General features: G+C 38.6%; 1 protein-coding gene across 6 annotated transcripts in view; it reads left to right on the top strand.

Annotated features, from left to right (window-relative positions):
* The first annotated feature begins 2,861 nt into the window (after positions 1–2,861).
* SNX13 (sorting nexin 13) overlaps positions 2,862–27,676 on the top strand; it is a 146,068-nt gene continuing 121,253 nt past the window's right edge. For 2 of the 6 annotated variants that reach the window (XM_006054071.3, XM_025290940.2), the window contains exon 1: positions 2,865–3,178. In XM_006054071.3, the coding sequence (XP_006054133.2) occupies positions 3,167–3,178 (12 nt within the window). In that variant the 5' untranslated portion in view covers positions 2,865–3,166. Of the gene's footprint in view, positions 3,179–11,170; positions 11,297–27,676 lie in introns of all 6 variants that reach the window. The other 4 variants (XM_044946508.1, XM_025290941.2, XM_025290939.2 and 1 more) reach the window with 4 other exon arrangements.

Here is a 27,676-nt window from a genome sequence, read left to right as displayed (position 1 = left end):
TGTAGCTGGGAAAATGGCTTAAGAAACCAAAGGATTAAATGCGCCAACTGTTCGATAGATGGAATTTGCTTGGGAGATTGACATTACACTTTCCCAGTTTCTCAGAAAGGATTCCAGCCAATATGTGACAACCTGAATATGTAGAATAATTTTTTTTCTTTAAAATTAAAAAGACAAACTAGATATTCTGAATTCTAAGGTTTAGAAATCACCAGGAGTGCCCTATTTAAAAGCATCGCACACTTGATTTGTGCCTCTGACCTTTTTATCATCCTTTCTGTGTTAACTGGACAAACTGGCTGCTGAGGAATTAAACCTTTTGCAGTAACAACCACAGATGTACCCTTATCATGTTTCTTAAGATGGATTGTTTTGTTTTGTTTTAAATTTCTGATTGATAGCCAAAAAACCTGGCATCTTAGGTCAGCCTTTCCCAAGTTTCCTTTACAAGTGATAGGATGTTTTTAAGACCACATGGAATGAAACTGCAACCTGTGCCAAATTAGATGGTTTTTTTTTTTTTAAAGCTAGCTGCTTCTGTAAGCATTCTCTTTCCCAACTTCCATAAGTCTCTTACTTTGTTGCTTCCCTTGCTAACAAAATAACTTTTAACTCATGCTCAAGGGAAAAAAATTTTTTTTTAACATATTTTATCTTTTTATCCCCCCTATCCTATTACCGCCATTGAAAATATCAGCAGTTACATAAGGTTAAGGGAAAGGCTCAGCTTACAATTCTGTCATAAACTTCTCTCCAGCATTCTATTGACAGTAAAAGAAATTCCCCCACTAACATGAAGATAAGAAAACACAATGGTCAATTAAAAAAAAATTCAACACCAGGGATTTTTTTAAAATTCAGTTTTAATTACGCCTTTTCCTTTCAGGGTCTTTTAGGAGGATGCTGGGGGAGGGGTAACATTTTAAATGTAGTCTTCCTTAGAAAAAATGACATTTGAGCAAAGATGCAACAGAAGTGAGAGATCTAGCTATGCGGGTATCTGGTGGAAAGATGCTTCTAGATAGTCAGTGCAAAGGCCCCAGGGCTATAAGGATACCATGCTTACAGGAGCAATGCTTAGTAGAAATGAGGTCAGAGAGGTGGATGTGGGTGGGACTGGGGAGACTAGATAGCACAAGGGCTTTTTTAGGTCACAGAAAGAACTCTGGGTAAGAAAACTTGGAGTTAATGATTTTGACTTGCTCTTTGGTCTACAAACTCCTAAACGTTAAAAGTACACCCATGTCATATTATAGGTTGGTACAAACCTCAAGTTGTGTCTACACTTAATTTACCACATTTAAAACAAGTGAAAATGCCTTGCTTCTGGAATGGGAAAAATATGTGAAACAAAATTACTCAGGGCAGACACCTAAATTACGGTTTGAATTTACTAGTTGGTATCTTAAATATTAATGAGCCTCCTGTTTTATTTATACATTGGAACAGTTGTCTTTTTCCAGGTTCTTGTCTCTAGTATCTCTTCATTTCCCTTAGTATCTTAGGCCAGACAGTATTTTCCAATCTTATTTTCTATTCATGGCTTATGCTGTCAATATCAGTAACATTTTATTCTGTTGCAGAGGTCGTAATTTTGCTGGCCCTTTAATATGGAAATTATGTATCAGATGTAGATCAAAGCAACACAAAATTACTTGCCTCAATTAGTTGAAGTGTGTAAAATCAGGATTTATCTTGAATTTCTGACTACCAAAATGAACCATTCTGTTTGCTTGATGAGGAGGACAGGAGGTAACACAAGGTCCGTAACGCCTTGAGAATTTAAGAGTAATGTATTAAGTAAATTTCATTTTACACAATAGTACTACCGTTAGGGAAGGGGGACGGGGACTCCACTACAGAGGAACTTCTACTGGTCTTAGTTTTCGGAAATGCCTTCGTATCCCCTTAAAAGAGATGGAAGGATTCTGCATGTCAAATTTGAAAACTTGTCAATTTCTTTGGAAACTGGTTTCTTACAACAGGGTAACACACTTTATAGAGAGCAGATTCAGGTAAACTACTTTCACTACAATTCAGGTAGAAGTGACTGCCTTGTTTCACACATCGTAAGTCATCTAGTTGCAGGTTTAGAACAGTGTCTGTCTCAGGGCTTCGATGCATGCTGGGTTCCAGAGCTCTGTCCCATTTAAGTCATGACTATTTACAAAGATACCTGCTGAAATTTGCTATGATATACACACATACACACATTGCATCAAGCAGCCAGTAGAGCTGTACAGACCTCCGTTAAAAAGCAAAACTGGCTTTTATTTTTTTAGAGATTTCTCATGAGGGGCAAAACCAAGCCCTCATTTGTTATACAGGTGCTGGCCAATCATCGAATCAGCGACAGTCTAAGTGCTACGATATGGGTAAAGCTGATATGCCTGTATAGCTTCTACTACCCGTCGCGCACCCCAGTAGAGAACTCGCTGAGGATTGGTAAGGACAAAGGAAAGTTTCTGGCAAAGTTTAGGAGAGGGACTGAGCAGGGAGCAGTTTCAGATCATATTTAAGCCACAGACAGTGGAGAAAGACGAACATCCTCCGGCTGCTCTTAGGTCGCCGCAGGGCCAGGGAAATGCGAGAAGGAAGTTTTTCTCCTGGACCTCTGCCTCCTTATACCCGAGACGCGCGAGGTCCTCCGCGCCATCCGTCGAAGCCTCGGCCTCCGCCGCTCCACCCCAGGGCCGACCGACCCCGGCGTGCGGCCGAAGATAAGCGGTCGCCTCGGGCGCTCGTGCCCGCTCCCGGGCCGGCCCTGCGCTGGGGCCTGTCTGCCCTCCCGGCAGCCCCAAGTCAGCCACTGCGCCCTGCTGGGGGGCCCTGGCCACTAGCGCTGAGCTCGTCTTCGGCCGCCCGCCTCCGTTTCCCCGAGCGCCGGCGCTATGGCGACAGTCACGAGACGCCGGCGGCCCCTGCGCCCGCCAATGGGAGCGCACGTCGCAGGGAGACGCGGACGTCGCTCTTCCAAGATGGCGGCGCGTCCGTCGCGAGCAGCCGGGCAGGGGGGAAGCCAGCGAAGCCGAGTAAAGCCGCCGCCCGGGAGAGGACTGAAGGAGCTGTTGCCGCCGTTGGCGGCGGCTCAGGCAGTTTTCGCTGCTGCTACGGCTGTTGCCATGCGGCGAGGCTAGGGAGGAGCTCACTTCCCCAGGGTGTAATAATGTTAACAGAGGTAAGCGGCGACGGCGGCCAGTGTTTACCTGTGAAATGGGGAAGGGGCCGGCGCTGGCCGGTCAGATAACATCATTTCAGCCGCTGGCGGGCCCGACCTTTGGTAGCAGGCCCCCGGGGCCGAGCAGCAGCGGGGATCCTACAAGTGCCCCTTGAATAGGAGCGATGCTGACTCAACAGTCCCACCACCTCCTGCTTGCCTGTGCCTCTGGTTTCGCGGTTGCCACTTGCCCGTCGCCCCTGGCACTGGTCTCCCTGCTGCTGTCGCTGCCTCCTGACTCGCCGCTCCCTTCGTGGCGTCCCCTTACGCGTTGCTCTGTGGCAGCGTCGGTCTCTTTGCGTTCGTACTGGTTCCTGTTCCCCTACGGTTTGCCCGAGGTGTCTCCCTTCTGATGTCCCTGGCCTCTAGGGCCCTCCACTTCCCAACTCGGTCAGCATCCTGGGTTTGTCACTCGGCCAGTCGGGCTGGTTTCCCGCCCCCGCCTTGACTACTTCGTGCAGAGGACCTCTTTGTCTAAGGGGACACTTGGGTAGCCCGGTTACATTAACGCCCTATCGCACACCCCTCACCTTTCGCTTAAATCGTGGGAATCAGAAAGTTGAGTTTAGCATCTGTCCTCTTGATTTGCTTAAGGCTCCCTTGGTACTTTCAGTGGAACAGTTTTGTTTTTTTTTTTCCCCTTGGTCCTGAAATGGAAGTGGGGCAACTGTGACTAGCCAGTTTCCCTTTTCTGTTGTCTGATGTCCATTGCAAAAAGTAGACTTTTTGAAGAAGCAGAGTTTGCCTTCTGTAGCGGTACTTTAAGGGGAAGAACAAAATTGATGTAAGTAGGTACTTGACCTCTCACAGTCAGGTGTTGTGGTGTATGCTCTTGGGTGTCATTGAAGATAAATTCTGAGGCTTGTGGATTTGGGGAAATGTCTTAGAAGCTACTCACTTGAAGTCCTGTGAAAATTCCAGTGTTCAGCTGTCAGGGACTAGTTTGGGCATCTTTGTGGGCAGAACTAAGGATAGGAAGAAATTTTAATGGGCAGTGGGAAGTATTCCTACTTGGACTGATAGAGAGAAATGTGTGTAGATGAGTGGCTTTTGTTGTGTGAAAACGTGGTAATAGAGGATTTACCTGTCCTACTTTATTGACTCTGAGGAACTTCATACTTTGGTATTTGTACTTGATAATGTGTACAGAGCCTGGCATATGATGTGCCTGGTCAGTCCTTATTGGCTGATTTTAGCTCATGAACTACTTATTTCTAGTAGTTTGTAGTTCATTTTGTATTTCTATATCCCACAGATTTTTTTTTTTTCACTCCAGTAGTTAATTTTATTCCCAGAGATGATCGTACATCATAAGCTTCTGTTGTCATTAGCAGTATTAGGTCTGGAAAAAAAGATAAGTATCAGAAGTTTTATTTTTACCTTTAGTGTGATATTTTGTGGGTAAGATTAGCCTTATAATTTTTCAGTGCTGTTGATAATATACAGAATTTTAGGAGATGATCTTTTGATTACATTTGGCTTAGTAACGTTAGCAGCCATTGAAGAGTTGTAATGCTTTCACATGAACTCGGTGCTACTAGTAAAATGGGGAAGACTGAACTTTCTAAGCGTCTGTGTTTTATTGTTTAAATTATTTTTTGGCCACGCTACATGGCTTGTAGGATCTCAGTTCTCTGACCTGGGATTGAACCTGGACCATGGGCAGTGAAAGCCTGAAATCCTAACCACAAGGCCACCTGGGAATTCCCCTAAGCTTCCCTGTTTTAAAATAATTTCATGTTTCAGTGAGATATTTTCAATAGTAAGTCAGTCATTGTAGTTCGATGTGCTTTAGTTGTGTGTGTGTGTGTGTGTGTGTGTAGTTAGATGTGCTTTAGTTGTGTGTATGTGTGTGTGTGTACACGTACATGTGTGTGCTGTACTTAGCTTTTAAGAGTCAGAGCCAGGGTTCCAACCTCGGCTATCTCTGCTGAGTCCATTGTTAACAACTACCCTGGATTGCTTCTCCAAAGTAAGGCCCAGATTAAATGCTACTTGGATCTTATCTATGTCTGTGAGTAATCATTTTATAGATTAGAAAACTGAAGCCCAGAGAGTTGTCCAAGGCCAAATAATTATTAGTGGCAGAGGTGAAACTGGAATCGCATCTCCTGACTAGGTACAGAACTCTGACCATGTTGCTCTCTAGGAGCAATTTTCAGCTCTCTTCATAGATTTTAAAACATACTGCTTTGTCTAAATATTGTAGTAGATAAGCTGAAAATTATTATTACTTGAGAAAGACTTTTTTACTTGAACTTAGGTTTTTTTGGACCACATTCAGAAATAGTCCTGTTTTGAAATATTTTGGATATAAAATGATATTCAGTATTGATTTACTAAAATTGTAGTGTGGGATTTCTTCTTAGTGCTAACTTAGATATCAGCATGTTTGGGGGCTGTGATTTGTTTTATGTGAGATCTCAGAATGTATAATGATGAGCTCTGTTCAGTGAGCGTATACTGTGCCCAGAAAGTGGTGAATCATACAGTCTGCTCAGTTCTTTCACATCAGAACATTGGGGTGGGTGATAGCCCCATTAGCCAGATAAGAAGACTGAGGTTGGGAATTAAAATAGCTTGCTTAAAAGTTATACAACTGGTTGAGTCAGTAATCACACCTAGGAACTCATTCCAAATTGTTTCTTCTGTGGCTCAGTATGGAATGCATCATTAATCTTTTTTTTGTAGCTCATAATCATCAGCACACTGTTTTTAGTTTGGTTGTTTTTTTTAAACTGAGGTGGGAATGTGAAAAATATAGCTACTTAATGTAACATTCATATCAAATGAGAATAATAAACATTCAGGTGAAACATTTCACTTTTGCATTTTGTCAGACTAGGTCTTTGAACCTTTGCAGAAGTGAGAAACCATGCAAGTGTTCAATTAAGGGCTACATTAAATTAAGCTGAAAGGAAAATTTTCTCCAGTTGAGCAAATTCATTTGTATACACTGAACTTAGAAACCTGTGAGATAGGATAGATTAGTGTGAATTGAAAGTAGAGCCCCAGTGGATCATTATGCTGTTTTTTCTTTTTTTAATGTAAAGAGAAGTTATTAACATAGTTCTCAATTTAAGTTTTTTGACTTTGTTTTGTTTTCATTCTAAATACTATTGAAGTTTTTAGAAGACTCCCTAGCTATATTTGTGTATTTGTGTCCTTTGCATTTCCATATATGGATGAGAGGATTTTTTTCTTTTTCCGCTTGATGTCCATTTGACCTTTTTTTCAGGACTTCTTAATTTTAAAGTTCCTCTTATAACATTTGTCCAATAATTTGTAAATACTATACTTGAAAATTATTTGTTTAAAGCTCACTTACTTATCCTCTGTGTGCTAAGTCGCTTCAGTCGTGTCCGGCTCTGTGACCCCATGGACTGTAGCCCATCTGGATCCTCTGTCCATGGGGATTCTCCAGGCAAGAATCCTGGAGTGGGTTGCCATGCCGTCCTCCAGGGGATCTTCCCTAACCAGGAATTGAACTCCCATCTCGTCTGTCTACCTGCATTGTTAGCGCCACCTGGGAAGTGCCACTCTTTTTAAAATAGGAGTGAATTGCAACATATCAGACTTAGCATATGGGTAAGTGAGTAGTTACTCGAAAATCACTGCAGATGGTGACTGCAGCCATGAAAGTAAAAGACGCTTACTCTTTGGAAGGAAAGTTATGACCAACTTAGATAGCATATTCAAAAGCAGAGATATTACTTTGTCAACAAAGGTCCGTCTGGTCAAGGCTATGGTTTTTCCAGTGCTCATGTATGGATGTGAGTTGGACTGTGAAGAAAGCTGAGCGCCGAAGAATTGTTGCTTTTGAACTGTGGTGTTGGAGAAGAGTCTTGAGAGTCCCTTGGACAGCAAGGAGATCCAACCAGTCCATCCTAAAGGAGATCAGTCCTGGGGGTTCATTGGAAGGACTGATGCTAACACTGAAACTCGAATACTTTGGCCACCTCATGCGAAGAGTTGACTCATTGGAAAAGACTCTGATGCTGGGAGGGATTAGGGGCAGGAGAAGAAGGGGACTGCAGAGGATGAGATGGCTGGATGGCATCACTGACTCGTTGGACGTGAGTCTGAGTGAACTCCGTGAGTTGGTGATGGACAGGGAGGCCTGGCGTGCTGCGATTCATGGGGTTGCAAAGAGTCGGACACGACTGAGCAACTGAACTGAAGTGAAAGGTATAGAAGATGTAGGACAGTAAGCTTAATTTGGTCCAGTGCTATGGCATACTCTGGAGGTTATCTTTGCATGAGAACCAATCAGCAGTCTGTTGACATGCATGCTTTTAAAAATAGTGAATAGAAATTGTAGTTATTTAAACTTAGTAGTTGTTTGGGTTGTGTGTAAATATGGGGCATTAGTAAATGTTACAGGTGTGCTAAGTAAGTTCCATCCAGATTTAGTGATTTTTGTGTATATTAATGCTAATTCTTGATTTTGTGGTTAACAAATATGTACAGACGGGTAAGGCATAGGCTGCTGCCCTTTTAGAAGCCCCAGGTTAATAATTGTTAAGGGAGTACAATTTTGTGGTGGTTCAAGTACATTTGGAAGATTTGCCTACGGAAAATTAGATGGGACTTCTTATAGCTTTTGATAGGTGATTTACTCTCAGAGAAAGTGTTAGAATTTGTGTCAAATTGCATACAGACTGTGATAGAAAATTTTATGTGTCGACTGGCCTTGGAGTGTCACATTAAACAGTATTTCCAGGTATAGTGGTGAGGGTGTAACTGGATGAGGACAAGATTAGCATTTGAAGTGGTGGACTCCTTAGAGTAGATCGTTCTGTGCAGTGTAGGTGGGCACTGTCCAGTCTCTTGAGGGCCTGAGGAAGACAATGGGAAGAAGGAATTTGCCCCTTTTTTCTGCTTCACTGTTTGAATGCCAGCTCAAACTTGCCATTTCATCTTCTTCTACCCCCATGACTTGTACCATCAGCTTCCCTGATTCTCAGGCCTGTGGGCTGTTACACCACTGGCTGCCCTGTCCTTCCAGCTTGCAGACAGCAGCTGGGGGGACCTCTCAGCTTCCGTAAGCTTGTGAGCCAGTCCTTCATACTAAGTCTCTTTAACAAATTTTCCTATTGCTTCTGTTTGTCTGGAGAACCCTGACTTAATATAAAGACTTAAAAGAGTTTGTTGTATTTTGCTTTGGGAAACCCTGAGATGTGATGAGTTGTGCATCAGGGGAGATCTTTGGACTTTCAGAGCTCTTTTTAAAAGACACGCACACATACACTCTTGCTCATAGTAAGTGCTTAAGAAAAAATTATGACTTGATTTTGTTGATTAATATATTTGTTCAGAGGCATACACTTGTGGTGGCTTATTCCTTAAGCGATGTGATCTCTTTCTTTAATTATTGATTAATGACATTTTAAAGGCTACTAACCAGAACAAGAACCATAGGCCCATTGACCTTCAAAGGATGTTAAGAGGTGGGAAAGAGTTTTACAAGGAAGTATAAGGACATCACTGTCTAGAATGAGGCCATCTTGTCACTCTACATACGACTTTGTTTAGGATCTTCTGACAAACGAAGTTGAATATTGTCAGACATTTCTCAAGAATTCTAAAGGACCTATGTTTCATTTTTTTGCCCCATTGATTCCAGATTTTCAGAGAGCTTATACATAAATTATTCTTACTTCATATTTATTTTCCTTATATTTTATTACAGTAGCACACATATACCCATTTTTCATCACTTCTGATTAGCAACTAGCTAACTCATTGATAGAATTGCAAACAAAAGCAAATATGTGTGCATTTTTTTAGTTAAACCCTATAACTTTATATTAGGTAAGTCTCGCTTTTCCATTTGGCATTTCAGAATATTAAAAAAGAGGTTTTAGATTTCCATAACCATTCTTGGATGCCCTGGGTACTAATATTAGAGATACTAATGTTCAGATGGATTTTCCAAAGTTTTTTTTGACCACTGTTTCCCAAGAATTGGGCTTCCCTGGTGGCTCAAATGGTTAAGAATCTGCCTGCAGTGTGGGAGATCTGGGTTTGATCCCTGGGTCAGAAAGATCCCCTGGAGAGGGGAATGGCAACCCACTCCAGTATTCTTGCCTGGAGAATTCCATGGATAGAGGAGCCTGGCGGGCTATAGTCTATGGGGTCGCAAAGAGTCGGACACAACTGAGCGACTAACACTTTTACTTTCACAAAAATTGATATAAAAGTTTCCTAACTAGTCCACTGTGTTTAAAAGTTTTGCACTAATTGCCATAAGTTTATAAAATTATTTTATTTGGGGAAATATAGAATTAAATTTGGAAGAACTGAGTACTAATGTTTGTAGTTTAAAAGACAACAAGGCATTGGTCTGTGAATAGTAAGGCCACAGTTGAGAAATGGCTCTTTATTTCTGTGTGCAGTAACTAGCGCACATACATAGAGTTTTGCAGATTGTAAAAGGTGCTTTATCTCGTAATCATCACATTGTTAGACGTGCTTATGTTTATGTATGGTGTCATTTCTAGTTTATCTATGGAATAGAGTATGCTTAGAGAGAGGAAGAAAGGCTATGAGAGGATGTTTGAAACAGATTGTTTTAGGTGGGATCAAGTAAGCTCTGTTAGCTGACTAATAGTAGAAAAGGAGAGAGCGTGAGCTTCTCGAAGAGGAAGAAAACAGATTCTATCACGGTTGAGAGTTTCTGATGCTGGCCACTCGCTAACTAGCCGTTTGATGGCAAAGCTGTGACTTGATGGCATTCCTGTGTGAGGTTCAAGGCTGTGACTTTTTAAACTGTGTTTTGAAATTTTGTGGTTTCAGAGACCAAGTGCCCCCTCAATTGATGGTACTTTCACATTGACTTTCCATTTTTGAATCAAGTGGACAGCTCTGTTTTATCATGTTAAAAATGGTTAAAATTTGAATAATAGATTGGAGTCATGGTGTTGGATACTTGTCTATTAGCTACCTCAATAGTGAGGCTACCCAAGTATGACCTATATGTTAAGCATTACAGGGATGAGTCTTAATGTCATGATTTATTTATGATGTGACACTGGGAAAGTTGTTTGAACTTTCTGAGTCTTAGTTTCCTTCTGTGTAAAACAGAGATGATAACACCTTCCTAGTTACTCTCACATTGTTGTGAAAACTGAATAAATGGTAGAGTAGAACTCTTTGTAAACTCAATCATTATACAAATATTAGTGGTTAATATATATATTTTTTTCCTCTCTGTGCACTTACATGAATTCAAACCCTAGGCTCCATCTAGCTTTATGGCTTACTGGCTTCTCAGTGGGTGGGTGGATCCCAGGAGAAAAGAGGGTGTCTTCTGGCTATTGGTACAATTACAGGGGAGTCAGGGATTAGACCGAAAGAAGGGAAAGGAAAAAGAGAATAGACTGACGCATGTCTTGGCAGCTAGTGATGAGGATAGTTTCTTGTGTGGTTGGTAAACTGATTCCAAAGAATTCTGAAAGGGAAGTTCTGAAAAATATTTTTGGAAAAGGTTGCTTATTTGGGGGTTCATAGTCATTTGTTTGTACATATTATGAAATATTTGTGGCAAAAGAAATCTTTTATTTTTAACCAACCCCTGGTAAGTTCTAAAAAGGAAAAGCTGTTGTTTAGTACAGTGTTTAAAAAGCTTTGATAGTAACTTGTACTGAAGATTACTTTTTGTGGGTGACTTTGTTTACCAAACGTACATACCCCTACTGTGTGGTAGGCACATGCTAAGTTCTGGTGCTGAAGTTGCATCTGACCTGAAACCTCCCCTCAGAAAATTCACCATCAGAGCTAAATGTTGGCAGTTTGGCCATCATTCAGCTGAAGCCTTGAGGTTTTTTTTTTGTCAGAATAAAGCATAATATAATTAAAAGATGAAAAATTAAGAGGAATAAGAGTTTGGAGAATTTGTAATTAACAGGTAATTACTTGCTTTTTTTTTTTCTTTTTTTTAAATAACTCCAGGTGAAACTACCAGTTTGGATGAGATGGCAGTTCTAAAATGAACTGCTTCTTACAAGTGAAGAGTTGACCCATTTCTACTGTCTCTGTTTGCTCCACGCTAATTCACAGAAGTGAAAAAAAAAATCGGTGAATTTGTCTTTTTTTTGTTTGCTTTGTTTTTCTGAAAAAAGCTCATTATCACTCCTTAAGAAGTCTACCAAATTTTACTGAAAGACCTGGCTGAATTCCATTACCTTGGTAAAAGTAATACTTGGTCCCTACCCTCGTATATTACATATTCACGTAAACTCCGAATATGTGGTTTGCCTTGTGTTCCCAGTGTCTGGAACAGAGCTTAACACTTGGTCCTCACTAAATAGCTGTCGAATAAAAGAATGTTGAATATTCCCTCCAATGAAATGAAAGTAAATTGAAAAATTACTAGGACAAAAATTGTCTTTGATAAATTTAAACTATCACATTAATTACCCTTTAAAGACTGGTTGATATCTAACTCCAAAAGGGTTTTTAAAATAGTACACTGTGGTTGAAAATTATGTTTGGGATCACAAAACACACAAAAGTTTGACCAAAAAAAAAAAAAAAAGCTAACATCAAGCATTTAGTTAGAATGTAATTCTGTTTTAATTTTTCCTACAGGGAAAAATATGATTAGGTTGGTGTTGCTTTTATATAATAAATTATAAATGCAAGAACAACTTGGATTTTATTTTGTATCTCTTACTGCTTTATTTTTATGATTTCATTTGTATTCCAGAACTAGATAAACTTAAAGCTTTGTTTATAATAGTACAGTAACACACATTTTTGTGTGCTTTGTGGAGTGTTTCATGTTTGTATGACCTTTAATGCTGTCTTGAAATTTGCAGGAGTAAAATTTGGTCACGAATTTCAAAAATTTGGAAATTCGGGAAGTACATTTTCTAGGAGGGCAGCTGCTACCATGATCTCTTACCTAAAATATCTCTCCATGTCACTCTTACTGTTTGCTCATTTCACTCATCTCTGTTTCCATTGCATATTCAGAAATAACATGTACCAGAAAAGTTTAATAATATAATTCTGCTGTGTTCAGTGGTGAAAATTAAACTGGCTTAATAGTCTTTCATTTAGTACCAGAGGCTCATATACAATCTGGAATAATTCAGCATTGTTAGATTACTGCACCATTTTCTCCAGTTTCCTGAGGGACTTTTAATTCTGATGCAGCCAAGAGACTCCTAAGATGAATCCTGCTTTACTTTCGACCTTAGCCCGGCATTATTGGAGGGTCTTTTTGAGTGTTAACTCCCATTTAAACCTGACTTGGTTTTGCTCCTGGAACCCTGGAGCTATTTTTAGCCTGGCTGTGGCTTGGCACGTGAGAGAGTATGTGATTCTTTGTATTGTGACATCTTTTATTTTCAGGCTAGTGTTGTGTGACGACAGGACGTGTATGGAGAATGGCTCTTGGATTCACTGTCATTTGAAGCTTGGAATTTATAAAACTGGTTGAAGTTGTACAGTTTTCATGGAAGAGTAGAGTCTGAAATAAAATTTCACCTCCGTTTAATTTCGCCTCAGTTTGGGGAAATAATGGTCTGATTTTAAGATACTCTGATACTATGTATTACCAGTGTTTCTCCAAGTCATGATATACCTTAGAATTTGTTCTTGATTTCTCTTCCTGAGATTATTTGAGGTGGCATTTTTTCCCTCCCCTCAGAGTTTTCCTCAGGGTGTTAATTAGATTGCAACTATTAATATAACCAGCTACTTTAATATCTAGTGTTAATTGCTAATATCTGATGCTTTTTGCTTGTGTACTACCTGAGTGGGCAACACTGAAACTGTTGCAATGGTCTAATCCTGGTAAGAGCTAGCAGAATAAGAGGAAATGGGCTAGAGGAGGGTGGAGACAACGTGAAATGCATAGCACAACAAAGGTACAGAAAAAGAAACTGAAATGATAGGCTGTACAAGTAATGGGTATATTAATTATATAAAAATTTTAGGAAAGTTGATTAGGCTTAAGAGTATTTTATATAAAAAATGTTTTTTGAACCAAGTTCTACAAGTTAATGTCTGATAGCTCATAATATTCAGTCAAATACTAAGCACTAATGCAAAATTTATAGGACTTCAGAAGTTAGTGAGGTTATCTTTCTGCTGGAACTCAAAAAGAGTGTTATCATCTATGTCTTTATCTCTTCTAAACACAGATTGAATATTCTTACATTCTTAATTTCTGAAGAGTATGTGCTTTTGGTTAAGACTGACACTTGGTGTCAGATTGTTTGGATATGAATCTGTAAGTTTTGTCAGTTTGGAGTGTTTTGACCTTAGAAAGTTATTAACCTTTAGGAACCTCAGTTTTCTATCGGTGTAACTTTTAAATTAATGATCCTTAGCCCGTAGGGTGTTCTCAGTATTAAGTAAGATGGCATGGTAAGTACCGCACACAGTATTTCCCGCAGTAACACCCAAGAAATATCTGGATTTTATTGTTTCCTCAGAAGTAAATAACAAGTGGTTTATTTTTTAAACCACTTGTTTAAAATTTGTTAGAAGTTTTTTGTGTTTTGTCTTTGTTTCATTGGATAAGTTTTAAAATGTCAAATCAAATAAAGTAATTCCCTTTTGACCCAGATGATCTAATTCTTCCCTTACTTTCTCAGTTTTTATTAACTTTCTAATTTATGTACTGCCCTAGGGCTAAATTTAGACTAAATATCAGGAGGACATGAAGAGAGGTGCCACTTGTAGACCATGACCATAACGAGAACTTTTCACTGACCAGTAATTTCTTCTGGCCATTAAGCTTTTACTATGGATGAAGTGAAAGGAAAAAGTTGTAGTATGCTCATGTTATGCTTTAAAAAGTGTCAGCGTTGTGTAGTTTTCTGCTATGGGAAATACTGTGGTTCTTGTCAATTTAATCAAGTTTTATGTAAAGTAACTCAGAATTTATATAAGCCTTTCTCTTGAATTGTTCCTTTATAGAGAGTAGAAAAAGATGAGGAATGTTAAAAATCCTTTGTTTAAAAGAAAATATATAGTTAGCTTTTAGTAATGTATAGTAGGTTAAGAAAAGGACTTTGATTTGCAAATTATTAATTGTACTGTACATCTAAATATGGGTATTAAGAACATAAATAATTGCAATTCCTTTATTCAGCAGCTCCTTATCTGCATTCCTGTAATAGTACAATAAATTGTTATATTCAAGGAGAGGAGTGTTCATGTGATAATAATGTTTGCTTAGCTGAGGATTGTGCCATCAAGGTCTTCTGTGGGTGAATCTGTGTCTGTCTCTGTTTTCCTTACTATAGTTATTTTTTCCTCCTTGTCGTTTTTGCTTTGTGGATATGTTGACTTTCCCTCCTCATCTCTGTCTTGTATTATTCTCTTCTGTGTCTGTAGTTCTGCAGCTTCCTTTCTCAGTTTTTTCCCTTGACCGTCACCCTTTTCTCTCCCTCTGAAGTAAATTTAACAGGCCACAATAAAGAGTTTAACTTTTATTTTGTTAAGTTATATTCCACTTAATAGGTTTAAAAATATTTTCCATTGCTAATTTAAAAGGCAAATGTATACACAGTTTGTATATATATTTTAAATAATACAACTCAGTGTAAATTCTTTTTGTGTTGTATGCCTTCTTGTCTGAATTTATTGATTAAAAAGCCTCAGAATCTCACAGTTCATGAATGATGTTAAGCTTTATTTTTTATGTGAATCACAAATATCTTGTAGTACTTTCAGGATCATTGTTTTGTTGAGTTGTTACTGTACAGCCTTCAGGAACATGAAGGAAATTTTTCTGAACCTGTATCAACTCTAGAATATACCTTGGAAAGTTACCTGAATAGTAATACTTACAAAATCTACATCAGATTCTTAAGGAGTACCAAGGACTCTAAGATATGTCAGTTTAGTCACTTCGGGTTTTTCTGATAAACAGAATTTTTAAATCTTAATAATCCCTTTTATTTGATTCCTTAGATACGTGTGCAGAATTTTGCCCATCACCTCCACATGATTAAAAAAATAAAAACAAACCTACTTGAGAGCCAGTGTGAAATCATGGTTCAGGACATGCTTGAATTTTAAACCAAGCCTTAGTTCATTGTCTACTTCTGTGTCTTAAGCTGTTCTTCATCTATAGATTAGAGTTAGTAATATAGCATGTCATAGAGTTGTTGTGAGAATTAGAAATATATGTAAAGTGGTTAGCAAAGCACTAAGCAATTAATACTAAGCACTCCTTTAAAATAGGATGCTTCTTTTCATAAGAAGGAAAAGCAGAAGTAGGAGACTGGTGACAGTTCAGTATTAGGCTGTGCTTTGAACATCTAACTACTGTGACTTTTCCTTTTGTTATCTATTATGGGGAAAAGCAGAAGTTGAGTTGTCAATACTGGGACTTTTTATTTTTGTATTGTTAAAGTCTTATGTGAATGAGGCAAAGGGACATTTATGAATATGGCCTGTTTTATCTTATATTGTACTAGTTAACTGCCATGGTAAAAGTTTTGTGTACTTTAGTAGAGAACAGTTTGGCAGTCTTCTGATGTATTAGCTAAATTCATTCTTTCTAACTTAACTTTTGTAAGAGGAGCTTAAGGTAATTTGCTTTGTGATTGAGTTTATTTTTCCACAAGCCATATGGGAGGATTCTTGTTTCTTTACATTCTCAAGAATGTTTATTATTATCTGTATCTCAGTAGTGGTTTTGATTTGCATTTCCCTAATGTCTAGTAGAGTTTCCCGGGTGGCTAAGTGGTAAAGAATCCACCTGCCAAAGCAGGAGACGTGGGTTTGATCCTTGGATCAGGAAAATCTCTAGAGAAGGAAATGGCAACCCACTCAAGTATCCTTCCTGGAGAATCCCATGGACAGAGGAGCCATGTGGGCTACATGTAGTCCATTTGGTCGTGAAACAGTTGAATACGACTTAGTGACTAAACAACAACAAGCATGTTCTGAGTCTCTGGGTCTTGACTGTGCAGATCCTAACTAGGCTGGCTTATTCTTTGAGCAGCACTCCTTGTCCAGGAGTCGCAGCTCAGTCATGATTGTCTTGAGGATCGTTTCTGACTGTGGTCCAGCTGCCTCTTCACAGTGGCTTGCAGCAGTGTGTCTGCCCTCATCACCTCCACCTTGTTACTCTTATACTTATTAATGTTTTAAAATTTTTATTTACTACTTAAGTAAACCTTGACAATATACAAATTAGTTCAGTTCAGTCACTCAGTCGTGTCTGACTCTGCGACCCCATGGATTACAGCATGCCAGCCTTCCCTGTCCTTCAGTATCTTCCAGAGCTCGCTCAGATTCATGTCCATTGAGTCAGTGATGCCATCCAACCATCCCATCCTCTGTCGTCCCCTTCTCCTCCTGCCTTCTATCTTTCCCAACATCAGGGTCTTTTCCAGTGAGTTGGGTGTTCCCATCAGGTGGTCAAAGTATTGGAGCTTCAGCTTCAGCATCAGTCCTTCCAGTGAATGTTCAGAACTGATTTCCTTTAGGATTGACTGGTTTGATCTCCTTGCAGTCCAAGGGACTCTCAGCAGTCTTCTCCAACACCACACTTCAAAAGCATCAATTCTTCGGCAGTCAACTTTCTTTATAGTCCAACTCTCACATCCATACATGACTACTGGAAAAACCATAGCTTTGACTAGATGGACCTTTGTTGGCAAAGTAATGTATCTGTTTTTTAATATGCTGTCTAGGTTGGTCATAGCTTTTCTTCCAAGAAGCAAGAGTCTTTTAGTTTCATGGCTGCAATTACCATCTGTAATGACTTTGGAGTCCAAGAAAATAAAGTTTGTTCCTTTTTCCACTGTTTCCCCATCTATTTGCCATGAAGTGATGGGACCAGATGCCATGATCTTAGTTTTCTGAATGTTGAGTTTTAAGCCAACTTTTTCACTCTCCTCTTTCACTTTCATCAAGAGACTCTAATTCCTCTTTGCTTTTTGCCATAAGAGTGGTGTCATCTGTGTATCCGAGATTATTGACATTTCTCCCAGCAATCTTGATTCCAGCCTGTGATTCATCCAGCCTGGCATTTCACATGATGTACTCTACATGAGTTAAATGCCTTGATGTACTCCTTTCCCAGTTTTGAACCAGTCTGTTGTTCCATGTCCAGTTCTAACTGTTGCTTCTTGACCCGCATCCAGACTTCTTAGGAGGCAGATTAGGTGATCGGCGATTCCCATCTCTTGAAGAATTTTCCATAGCTTGTTGTGATCCCCACAGTCAAAGGCTTTAGCATAGTCAGTAAAGCAGAAGTAGATGTTTTTCTGGAACTCTCTTGCTTTTTCTGTGATCCAGCGGATGTTGGCCATTTGATCTCTGGTTCTTCTGCCTTTTCTAAATCCATCTTGAACATCTGAAAGTTCTTGTTTCATATACTATTGAAGCCTAGCTTGGAGAATTTTGAACATTACTTTGCTAGCGTGTGAGATGAGTGCAGTTGTGTGGTAGTTGGAACATTCTTTGGCATTGCCTTTCTTTGGGATTGGAATGAAAAGTGACCTTTTCCAGTCCTGTGGTCACTGCTGAGTTTTCCAAATTTGCTGGCATGTTTAGGGAAGCACTTTCACAGCATCATCTTTTAGAATTTTAAATAGCTCAGTTGGAATTCCATCACCTCCATTATCTTTGTTTATAGTAATGCTTCCTAAGCTCCACTTCACTTAGCACTCCAGGATGTCTGGCTCTAGGTGAGTGATCACACCATTGTGGTTATCTAGGTTGTTAAGTATCCATTTTTAAGATTGTTCCCATAGCAGATTCATTTTAAAGGTTATGTATTGAGCTGTTCCCTTACTGTTACCATAGTGTGACTGACTGTTTTGCCCTGTTTTCTTAAGCAAGGTGTTAGTTTCATGTTTTTCATGTGGTGGAGTTCAAGTTTTATGATCATGATCATTGCTTGATAGAAATAAACACCTATAATAGTGTTGTCACTTAAATATTTTAAATGACTGTTGCTGCTGCTGCTAAGTCACTTCTGTCGTGTCCGACTCTGTGCGACCACAGAGATGGCAGCCCATCAGGCTCCCCCGTCCCTGGGATTCTCCAGGCAAGAACACTGGAGTGGGTTGCCATTTCCTTCTTCAATGCATGAAAGTGAAAAGTGAAAGGGAAGTCGCTCAGTCGTGTCTGACTCTTAGTGACCCCATGGACTGCAGTCTACCAGGCTCCTCCATCCATGGGATTTTCCAGGCAAGAGTACTGGAGTGGGATGCCATTGCCTTCTCTGAAAATTGACTGTAAATAAAATGAGTTAAGGATATGGTGTGTCTTTTGTAGGAAAAGTGATATGTGTAGTTTAAAAATAATAAAGTATTATTTGCAATATATATATATTAAAAAAGTTCATGCAGCTTGAAAAGTAAACCAGTTTAGAAGAATGTTTAGTAAAAAGTGAAAGTATTGTTTGCTTTCTCTGTTTTAAAAACAGTCTGGGTACTTACTTACATAGGAGAGAATATTTTCATTAAATTAAAAATTTACTCTTAAAGGTGGCAGTGTAAATTACCTTTTCCTGCTTTTATAAGCTTCTGAAGTGTTTGTCTACTTTTTCCAGTAGAGTTTATTTATTGTTGCAGTTTTTACTCCTATATTCTCTTCCCTTTCCCTATAGAGAGTAGTTGCTCACTGAATTGATTTGACACAGAAATCAAGGGCAAGTTACATCTAAGTGTTAAGATGCCAGTTAATGATAAAAGAAGGTAGTCTGGTGAAGATTATCACTAGGAATAGTGATGTGTTATAACACTGATTTAGATGACTAGTGCGAAGGTCTGTGTATTCTGGATATACTTATTCAGGGTATACTGGATGTGCCAGATGTTATTCTTGGCACCAAGAATACATCAGTGAACAAAACACACACAATTTATGTCCTCATGAGACTTAGAGCACATGGTATATACAGGAAAACAAGCAGACAGTTCCAACTTATTATGATAAATGAAGATAGTGGCAAGAGAGTGGTTGAATGGTGAACCGTGGAGTCTGATCTGGATAGGGACGTGAATGCAGAAGTAGGCTAAGTAAGGAGAGAGTAGAAGAGTTAGGCGTCTGCAGTTCTGAGTAATAATGAAACATAGATCTAACAGGTTTAAACAGTGTAGAACTGGAAGATTGTGAACAGAGGGTAAGATAGTCACATTTCCCATCCAGAGCAGACAGAATGATGAAGTTTGATGTGTGGTCTTACAGTGGCAAAAGTGGACTTGCAGTGAAAGTTGGTGGAAGTGGAATGCTGATGATGTTAACAGTAGAGTTGGGAGTTCCTGGTGGTCTGGTGGTTAGAATTTAGCACTTTAACTGCTGTGGTCCGGGTTCAATCCCTGGTTGGGGAACTGATACCCCACAAGCTGTGCAGCATGTTCAAAAAAACAAAGCAAAACAAAGAGTGTTGAATGGATGTATGTTGAAATAATTCAAGGTTATACAGTACTTAGGATAGAGAAGCTTGTCATGTGCTATGTGTCAAGAGTTTTGAGTGAATGATTAGGAATGCCTTGGGGATCAGTGGTTTGTACCTGTGACTGCATATTGCAAAATCACCTCGGGAGCTTTGCAAACTACCAATGTTACTTATCCTAGCTTTGCTGCACGTTAGATAATCCAATGGCCAGTTCCCAGCCTCAGCTGTTCTAATTTAATTTGTATGGGGGTGTAATCTGGGCAGAGGGACTTTAAAAAGCCCCTAGGTAATTCTGATGTGCAGCAGTTGCACAGTGACAGGGGTTTTTTTTTTTTTTTCCTTTTTACAGGAGACTGGCTGAGAGTTATAGTTAGGACTGTGACCCTTCATTGTGAAGTTGGGGTACTTGATAAATGAAAGAATAAGCAGCCTTTGAGAGTGCTGCAGGGGAAGCAGCTTTTACATAAAGCACACAGTGAAATCGTTGATGATATAGATGCATTTATTTTTGTCATAGAGCAGAATAAACCCAGAGGGAGGTTTTGAGAGGAAGGGAAGCAACAGGAAGTTGGATAAAGGAGGAAGTAACAAGAACAGTACAGTGGTTAGAGTACAGGAGAGGACTGATAACTACATTTGTCTTTTGATAGTGACATGACAACAATAACAGGGCATCATGGGTTCAGAATTGGTTTGGAAAATATATTTCCATCAGTCCCATGGTCGATGAGAGTTGGGAATTGGGTGAATGGCTCTCAGAAGTTAGTTTAAGACCTAGATGGGCTGAACTTCATAGGAAGTCCTAGCTCTGTATTCTCTCTGTTAAGGGACGTGGATTGGTTGTGTAAGATCCATGGAGAAGCCCAGCATTTCACACTGCTGTTCCACAAGCTCCTAGGGGAGTGTTGAGAGGACTGGTCTTTTTTGTTACCACAGTAGCAGGACGCAGCTCTGGAGTGTCAGGGTCTGGTTAGTTGTGCCCAGCATAGCTCTTCTCACTCCAGTGTGCTTACTTGTGTGAGTTGAACCCTCTGCTATACCTAAGAATAGCAAAGCCTTTGCTTTTTCTTTATTTTTACACTTGATGCTTTTCAGGAACAATTTTAATTGCACAACTCCAGATTTTTTTCACTGTTGAATAAATGGTGTAGACTTAGAAACAGTGAAAAGGGACCTTGTATATTACCTAGGGAAACTTTCTTTATACATTGGAATTTTATGCATAAAGGATTGAGATGAGTTTCATAAAGAAACCATTCAGTCTGGATTAACTAAAGTATAAACTATATATGGAACTAGAAATTTATAATTGTTTCACTGATTCAAATTTGTCAGAATAAATTAGTTTACTGTACTTCATTTGTTTAATTTGATACATAACTTTTTTGCATTGTTGAACTTGAGAGATGTCAACAGAGTGTAGCAAATTTATTTTTCTTTTAAATTAAAGCTTTTTAAAGTATAATATTAGTAGACTTCAAGAGCTACTCTAGTTACACAAATGAACTATGGAATTACTTTTGAAAGACGAATACATTTAAAAGCATCAAAAATTTTAAGTATTTTTGGTCACAGTAGGGTAAGTAGTATAGTTGTTGATTTGGTGGTAGCTAGATATATAAATAAGAAAATTGTATGCTAAGTGGAAAATATACTTTTGCATAATTACAGTATATTATGTCAGCTAGTAATTAAAACCCATGTGCCCTTACTAAGCAGTACATATGTCCATGATCAAAAGCTGTTATACTTTTAAAAATTAATTGATTTTGTATTCAGTGATCTTATTTCACATTTGAATTATGAAAGGAAAATTAACTTTTTGATGTTGTGACACCAAGCATACAATGCCTATGATGGGTCATAGGGGTTTAGGTTACCTCAAAAGGATGCTTTTAACAGCCGGTTGTGACCTGCATCTTTTTTTATATGTATCTTTTGTGCTCATGGTTTTCAGATGTGCTTAGCAAGATGACTGAAGAGCAGTTATTGGTGAATGATGCTTGTTTCCCTTTTCTCTTTTCTGGTTTGCGTTCATTGATTTACCTATGTTTAGGTGGGTATGAATGGTACCCATTTTTCTAAACCTCAATTGATATTTATTTTTTAAAAAAGCTGCACAGCTAGTCAGTTGTCTCAATCATTTGTGGGCACATCTCATGGTTTAGTTTGCCAATACAGATTGAGACAATTCATAGGAGTGTTATTAAGATATTTCTTTGGCTGTGGCAGCTGACATCATTTGGCTTAAATTTTCTAGACCAAAATTATTTCTGCTATACTATATGGTGGGAGATTCTGATAACTCAGGTCAGCATTTGTTATGTTAGAATATAGCCAAAGCTGCTTCCTGAGGAAAATTTTGGCTTGCTTACATGGCTTTAGTCTGCCAACTTATGAGTTGTGAGAACACTAGTTAGGCTCTTTAGTATTTATGGTTTACCTTATTTTTAGCTGTATATATTAATAGATTAGGGCTTCCCTGGTGGCCCAGAAGGTAAAGAATCTGCCTGCAATGCGGGAGATCTGGATTCCATCCCTGGGTTGGGAAGATCCCCTGGAGGAGGAACTAGCGTGGCAACCCACTCTAGTGTTCTTGCTTGCAGAAACAATCCTATGAACCTGGCAGGCTACAGTCCATGGGGTCCCAAAGAGTAGGACACAACTGAGCGGCTAAGCTCAGCACAGCACATTAATAGATTAACTTTGAATCTGAAATACAGACTACCAACACTCAGTGACTGCAGGTTACATAATACTCAGCATCTCTTAAAGCCTGAAAGAATTGATGTTAAGGAAAAATATCTGAGAGTTATGTAATCCAGTCTTTCTTCTAGATTTGCAAATTTCATTTATTTATTTGTAATTGTGGTTAGATTCTCTAACTTCTGTCCTTGGATATAGCGTGACTACTAGAAAATTACAATCTTAGAACACATTAGTTTTACTTCTACAGAATTGCCTTTATTGACTTGCCTTTTAATGTTTATGTCCACCTAATTTAAAGTCATTATGAGAGGCAGTTTTGTTAAACTTCCTAATGACTTCCATGTAAAACTGTCTGAGAACATTAACCAGTACTTCATGCTTTTTTTTTTCCAGATAAATTCCTATTTGATACATTTCTTTAAAAATTCAGAGCTGCAGATATAGAGCAACAGTTAATGAGAGGAGGCTTGGATATCATCTGTTCCCAGCCTGTTTACAGATGAAGAAATTGAGGCTCAGAGAGGTCAGCTATAAGTGGCTGGCCTAGAACCCGGTTCTAGAAATTGTGTCTTCTAACAGCTGACCCAGTTTTGTTTTTTTTTTTTCCCTTAAAGTTTTCAAAAAATTGAGGTGAAAGTGAAATTGACATAAGATAGTTACCATTTTAAAATGAACAATTCACTGGCATTTAGTATAATCACAGAGATATGTGGTCACCTCTATCTAGCTCTAAAACATTTTCATCATCCCGAAAGGAAGATTGCATTCACTACAGCTGCTTCCCATTTTCTTCTCCCAGCAGTTGGCAGCCATCATTCTACATTCTGTCTTACGGATTTTTCTAGTCTGGGTATTTCATATAAATGGAATCACATAATATCTACCATTTGAGCCTGGCTTCTTTAACTTAGCGTAATGTCCTGTCCCCATTGTAGCATATATCACTACTGCCTCATTCCTTCTTATGGTTGAACAATAAATACTTTTTTGTAAGGAGAGACCACAATTTGCTTATCCATTTATTCATTAGTGGACATTTAGGCTATTTCCATCTTTTGGCTGTGAGCATATATGTATATGTTTTTGAGTTTTCAGTCCTAGATATATTCCTAGGAGTATAATTTCTCAGTCATATGGTAGTTGTATGTTCAAAGTTTTGAGTAACTGTCAGTCCATTCTATACAATGGCTACACGATTTTATTAATACATACTTATTAATACATACATATTAATACTTATTAATACATATCCCCAGTTTCCTTTCTACTTCTCTTTGTAAAATCGTTGTGACTTGAAAAGGAAAATGAACCAAAGATCAATTTGTTTTTTTTTTTAAGATGTCAACTTTTATTTGGTACATCTTATAAAATAGATTCTTCAAACAGGTTTATGGTTTTTCTAGAGGTTCATTGAATATGATCTTGCTTTGTTCCTTTCATTCAAACTGAAGTGAAGTTGTGCTCCTCCATTTCTTTTTTTTTTTTTTTAATTTTATTTTATTTTTAAACTTTACATAATTGTATTAGTTTTGCCAAATATCAAAATGAATCTGCCACAGGTATACATGTGTTCCCCATCCTGAACCATTTCTTTTCTCTCACTGTATTTATGTTGTTAGAATCTGTAAGAATGGTTTTAGGGGTCTGTGCATGCATGCTAAGTTGTGTCTGACTCTTGTGACCCCATGGGCTGTAGGCCTCCAGGCTCCTCTGTCCATGGGATTTTCCAGGCAAGACTAATGGAGTGGGTTGCATTTCCTTCTCCAGGGGATCTTCCAGACCCAGGGATGAAACCCACGTCTGTTACATCTGCATTGGCAGGTGGATTCTTTTACCACAAGCACCACCTGGGAAGCCTTTTAGAGGTCTAAGTAAATGTAAATCTGTTTACTGTACAAAATAAAATGAATATGATGAAAAAGTAAAAATAGAGAAAAAATAATAGCGAAAATAGTCTTGGGTACCTTCAAGGTTATTTATAGGCTTTAATTGACTTTAGTGTGGGTCAGATTTCTTTGTGTTCTGCTTTTGCAAAGAGCTTGGCAGTTGTTTTTTGTCTCTTTATCCATCCTGTCACTATAATTTACTTATGAAAACAATGCTTTGTATTATGCTTGATAAATGGATAATACAGAAATTTCAAAGTAAATGGTTTAAGATAGGGTAAATAGTCATTAGATACCTTAAGTTTTTGATTAAGGTTGATTTTAATTTAGTTTGGAATGAATAATGACCTTCTGACATTATTAAAGTCTGCCTGTTTCTTACAGTATTTCATTTTTAGTTTGATTTTTGTCATAAAATGACCCTAAGTTATATTTACCAGGAAAAAAAAAAGTTAAGATGCTAATGTCAACTTGGAAAGATCTAATTGAGTTTTTCTGTTAAAAGAGAATATATTAATAGAATATAAACTTAAATCTGTAGTACTGAGGAAAGAATCTGAAGGTCATTGTTTTTATGTCTTTAGTTTTAAAGATAGAGACCTACTAAAAAGGTCTCTAGCTTTATGAAAAGTATGAGCTATGTTAGACTTTTTTTTTTTTTAAAAGTATATAAGGCACAAAGATTCTGGAATTATCTTCAGTGATAAGTTTATAAGGGACTGGAGAAATTTGTAAAAAAGAGCCTTATTAGATAGCCAGACTTCACAGTATACCAGAAATCGTTGCTTTTCCTAATTTCAAATAGATTGAGATCTGGACTGGAGTTAAACATGTCTGACCACCAGAACATTATATATATATATATATATATATATATATATATACATACATACATACACACACACACACACACACATATACACACACATGCACACGCACACATATATATATATAAAACAGATCTAGCTACATGGTTGCCCTGTGACACTCCCTGGCTTTAGGCTTTTATCATCGCCTGTGCTGGTGCTGTGCCATCATGATTAACTCTGTCTCTCACTGCTACTTTTATTCTCATCGCCCTCAGCTGACAGTCGCAAGGGATTTTATTGGCTAGATGACAGTCACCACTTACTCTTGCTTACCTATATTATTTGATAGAGCTATTCTGTTTGGCTGTCTCGTAGACCATTAAACCAGCTATAGAAATCTACCCGTGTAACTATGGCCCAGTGTGATGGGGGTCATTCTTATAATTCAGAGCATGGTGATCTATACTTCAGGAATCCCTTGGAAGATGGCTTAAACTGTAGTCGGTAGGCATTTTTAAGAAGCCCAGGAAGGGAGGCAGTGTATCAGATGAGTGCTTTGTCCTCAGCAGCAGCTTCATTTTTTTCACATAGATAACTATATTTGCTTCAGGTACTGCTTTTTGGATTTCTGGTAGTCTTAATGATGATCTCAATAGGAAAAGAATTTATTATGTATAACCCAGTTAAGGGTTTTAGAATAGAGCCTTTTTATTCTCCTAAGTTTACCTTCTCCTTGCATTTATAGAAATTCACAAGAGACTTCCAAAGAGTTGCCTTGAGCATATCTGTGAATTTGTTACGTATACACTTACACACACCCCTCACTATCATCTCAGGTTAATTTTTAAGCCATTTAAGTATAAGAAGTATGTAATTCAGTTCCTTTTAGAAGTGAGTAAACAAATGTTGACAGACATTTTGATTGCCCAGGGTCGCATGATCTGTGAGCAGAGCTCAGATTAGAAAGCAGAGCTACTTGTGTATTACAGTGTGTGGTATCTATTTAGACTTGAAACAAAAATGACTTCCATATTGTTGGCACTTATCTAATCTTGTGTAGGAATTTTTCCAGTTATGACTTGATTGTCCTTGTAAGGAATAGACATACACCCTAGTTATGTCACATCAAACGGAGAATCCAGGGTAGTGCAGTGGAATGCAGCTGGTCCTGTGGGAACTAAAATGCTGACCTAAAATCTCACTTCTCTCTCTTTCAGGGAATCAGAGTCTCTCGTCTTGTCTTTTTAGGGTGTTATCTGCCTCATTTCCGTTTTTCTCAGTTGGGTTCCTTGCTTACTGAGTGGCCTGTATGTCACCTTAAAATGGCTACTCCAGTCCCAGAATATACATGCCCTTTTTCAGGTTCAGTGCCCATCATCGACAGGCAGCAGTTTTTAGCTTTTCAGATAACCGAGAAAGAGTCTAGCTCAGTTCGCTGATGGAGCCCAGTCTCACCAAGTATATACACTGTCTGCCTCGGTACACAGCCATGCTGTTCCTCAGCTGTCTTTGCGTCAGGGGTACATTCCTGGTACAGTCAAGGTTGGAGATGAGGCAGAGAAGGTGGGTAGGATACTGCGAGTCTCAGGGCTGTGGATGAGAAGATGGGATCGGCACATGCCTTTTACAGTATATAAGAATTACTGATTGTAGTTTTTGTTTGTTTAGTAAACTACTAAAGAGATCTTATTTTGAATGGCAAAGACTGAATAGACTTTATCATGGGATATCTCTAGATCCCATACATTTCTGGTATTTTTAAGTTTATTAAATGTAAATAAATCTCAAAAGTAGTAGCTCTTAAGGGTGGAGATACATGCTTCTAGGGAATGTTTCTTTTAAGGATTACCCCCTTTGGTCAGATTATTTATTTTAATGCTTGTTTTTAATATTTTATGGTCCATTTTTTTTGTGAATGAGTGTTTAGTCTAATAGAAAGGGAAATTCCTCCTGAATTCATGCATGCATTCATACATGTCATAGAATCTTTGTGTTGTGTTCCAGGAATTTTGCTAGCTGTGGGCACATTAAGTTGAATATTGTATTTTCTCTGCTCTTAAAGAATTCTGTGCTTTGGAAGCTGAACTGTCTCTAATGAAAGAGGTCAGACTCTCTTTGTACCTTTGATTCCTTCACCTACTTCTCTGTGCGTCATACCTTATCTCACTTCTACTTTTTTCTGGATCCTTCCCTAGAGCCTGAGTGTGTGCGTGTGTGTGCTCAGTCGTGTCCAATTCTTTTGTGACCCCACAGACTGTACCGCCTGGCTCCTCTGTCCATGGAATTTACTAGGCAAGAATACTGGAGTGGGTTGCCATTTCTTCCCATTCTAAAACCTGATATACATACAAATCTGTTCCCACTCACCTCTGAACTACTGCAGTCTATTTTTGTGTTTACTACTCTTTAGATGTCACTCTCAGTTACCTTCTAGGTGTCATATCCTCTGGACATTTACTGGCCTTTACCTACTGAGCTCTTCTCCTTTAGACCTGTTGATCATGCTTTCTAAGATTGTAGGGCTCCATCCATTACTGGTTCTTCTTATACCTTTCTGAGCTTACCTTCTCAAGTCATCTTCATGAGCTTCATTTTTCCTTTTCTGCTTCTTAAAATGTTGATTTTACCACTATTTCATCCTTGACTTTCTGCTCTCTTCATAATATGCTTC

The sequence above is a fragment of the Bubalus bubalis genome, chromosome 8 (assembly GCF_019923935.1).
Source record: "Bubalus bubalis isolate 160015118507 breed Murrah chromosome 8, NDDB_SH_1, whole genome shotgun sequence".
Lineage (NCBI taxonomy): Eukaryota > Metazoa > Chordata > Mammalia > Artiodactyla > Bovidae > Bubalus > Bubalus bubalis.
Note: the sequence above shows the minus strand (reverse complement) of the source record. Positions and strands in the feature narration are given on the sequence as shown.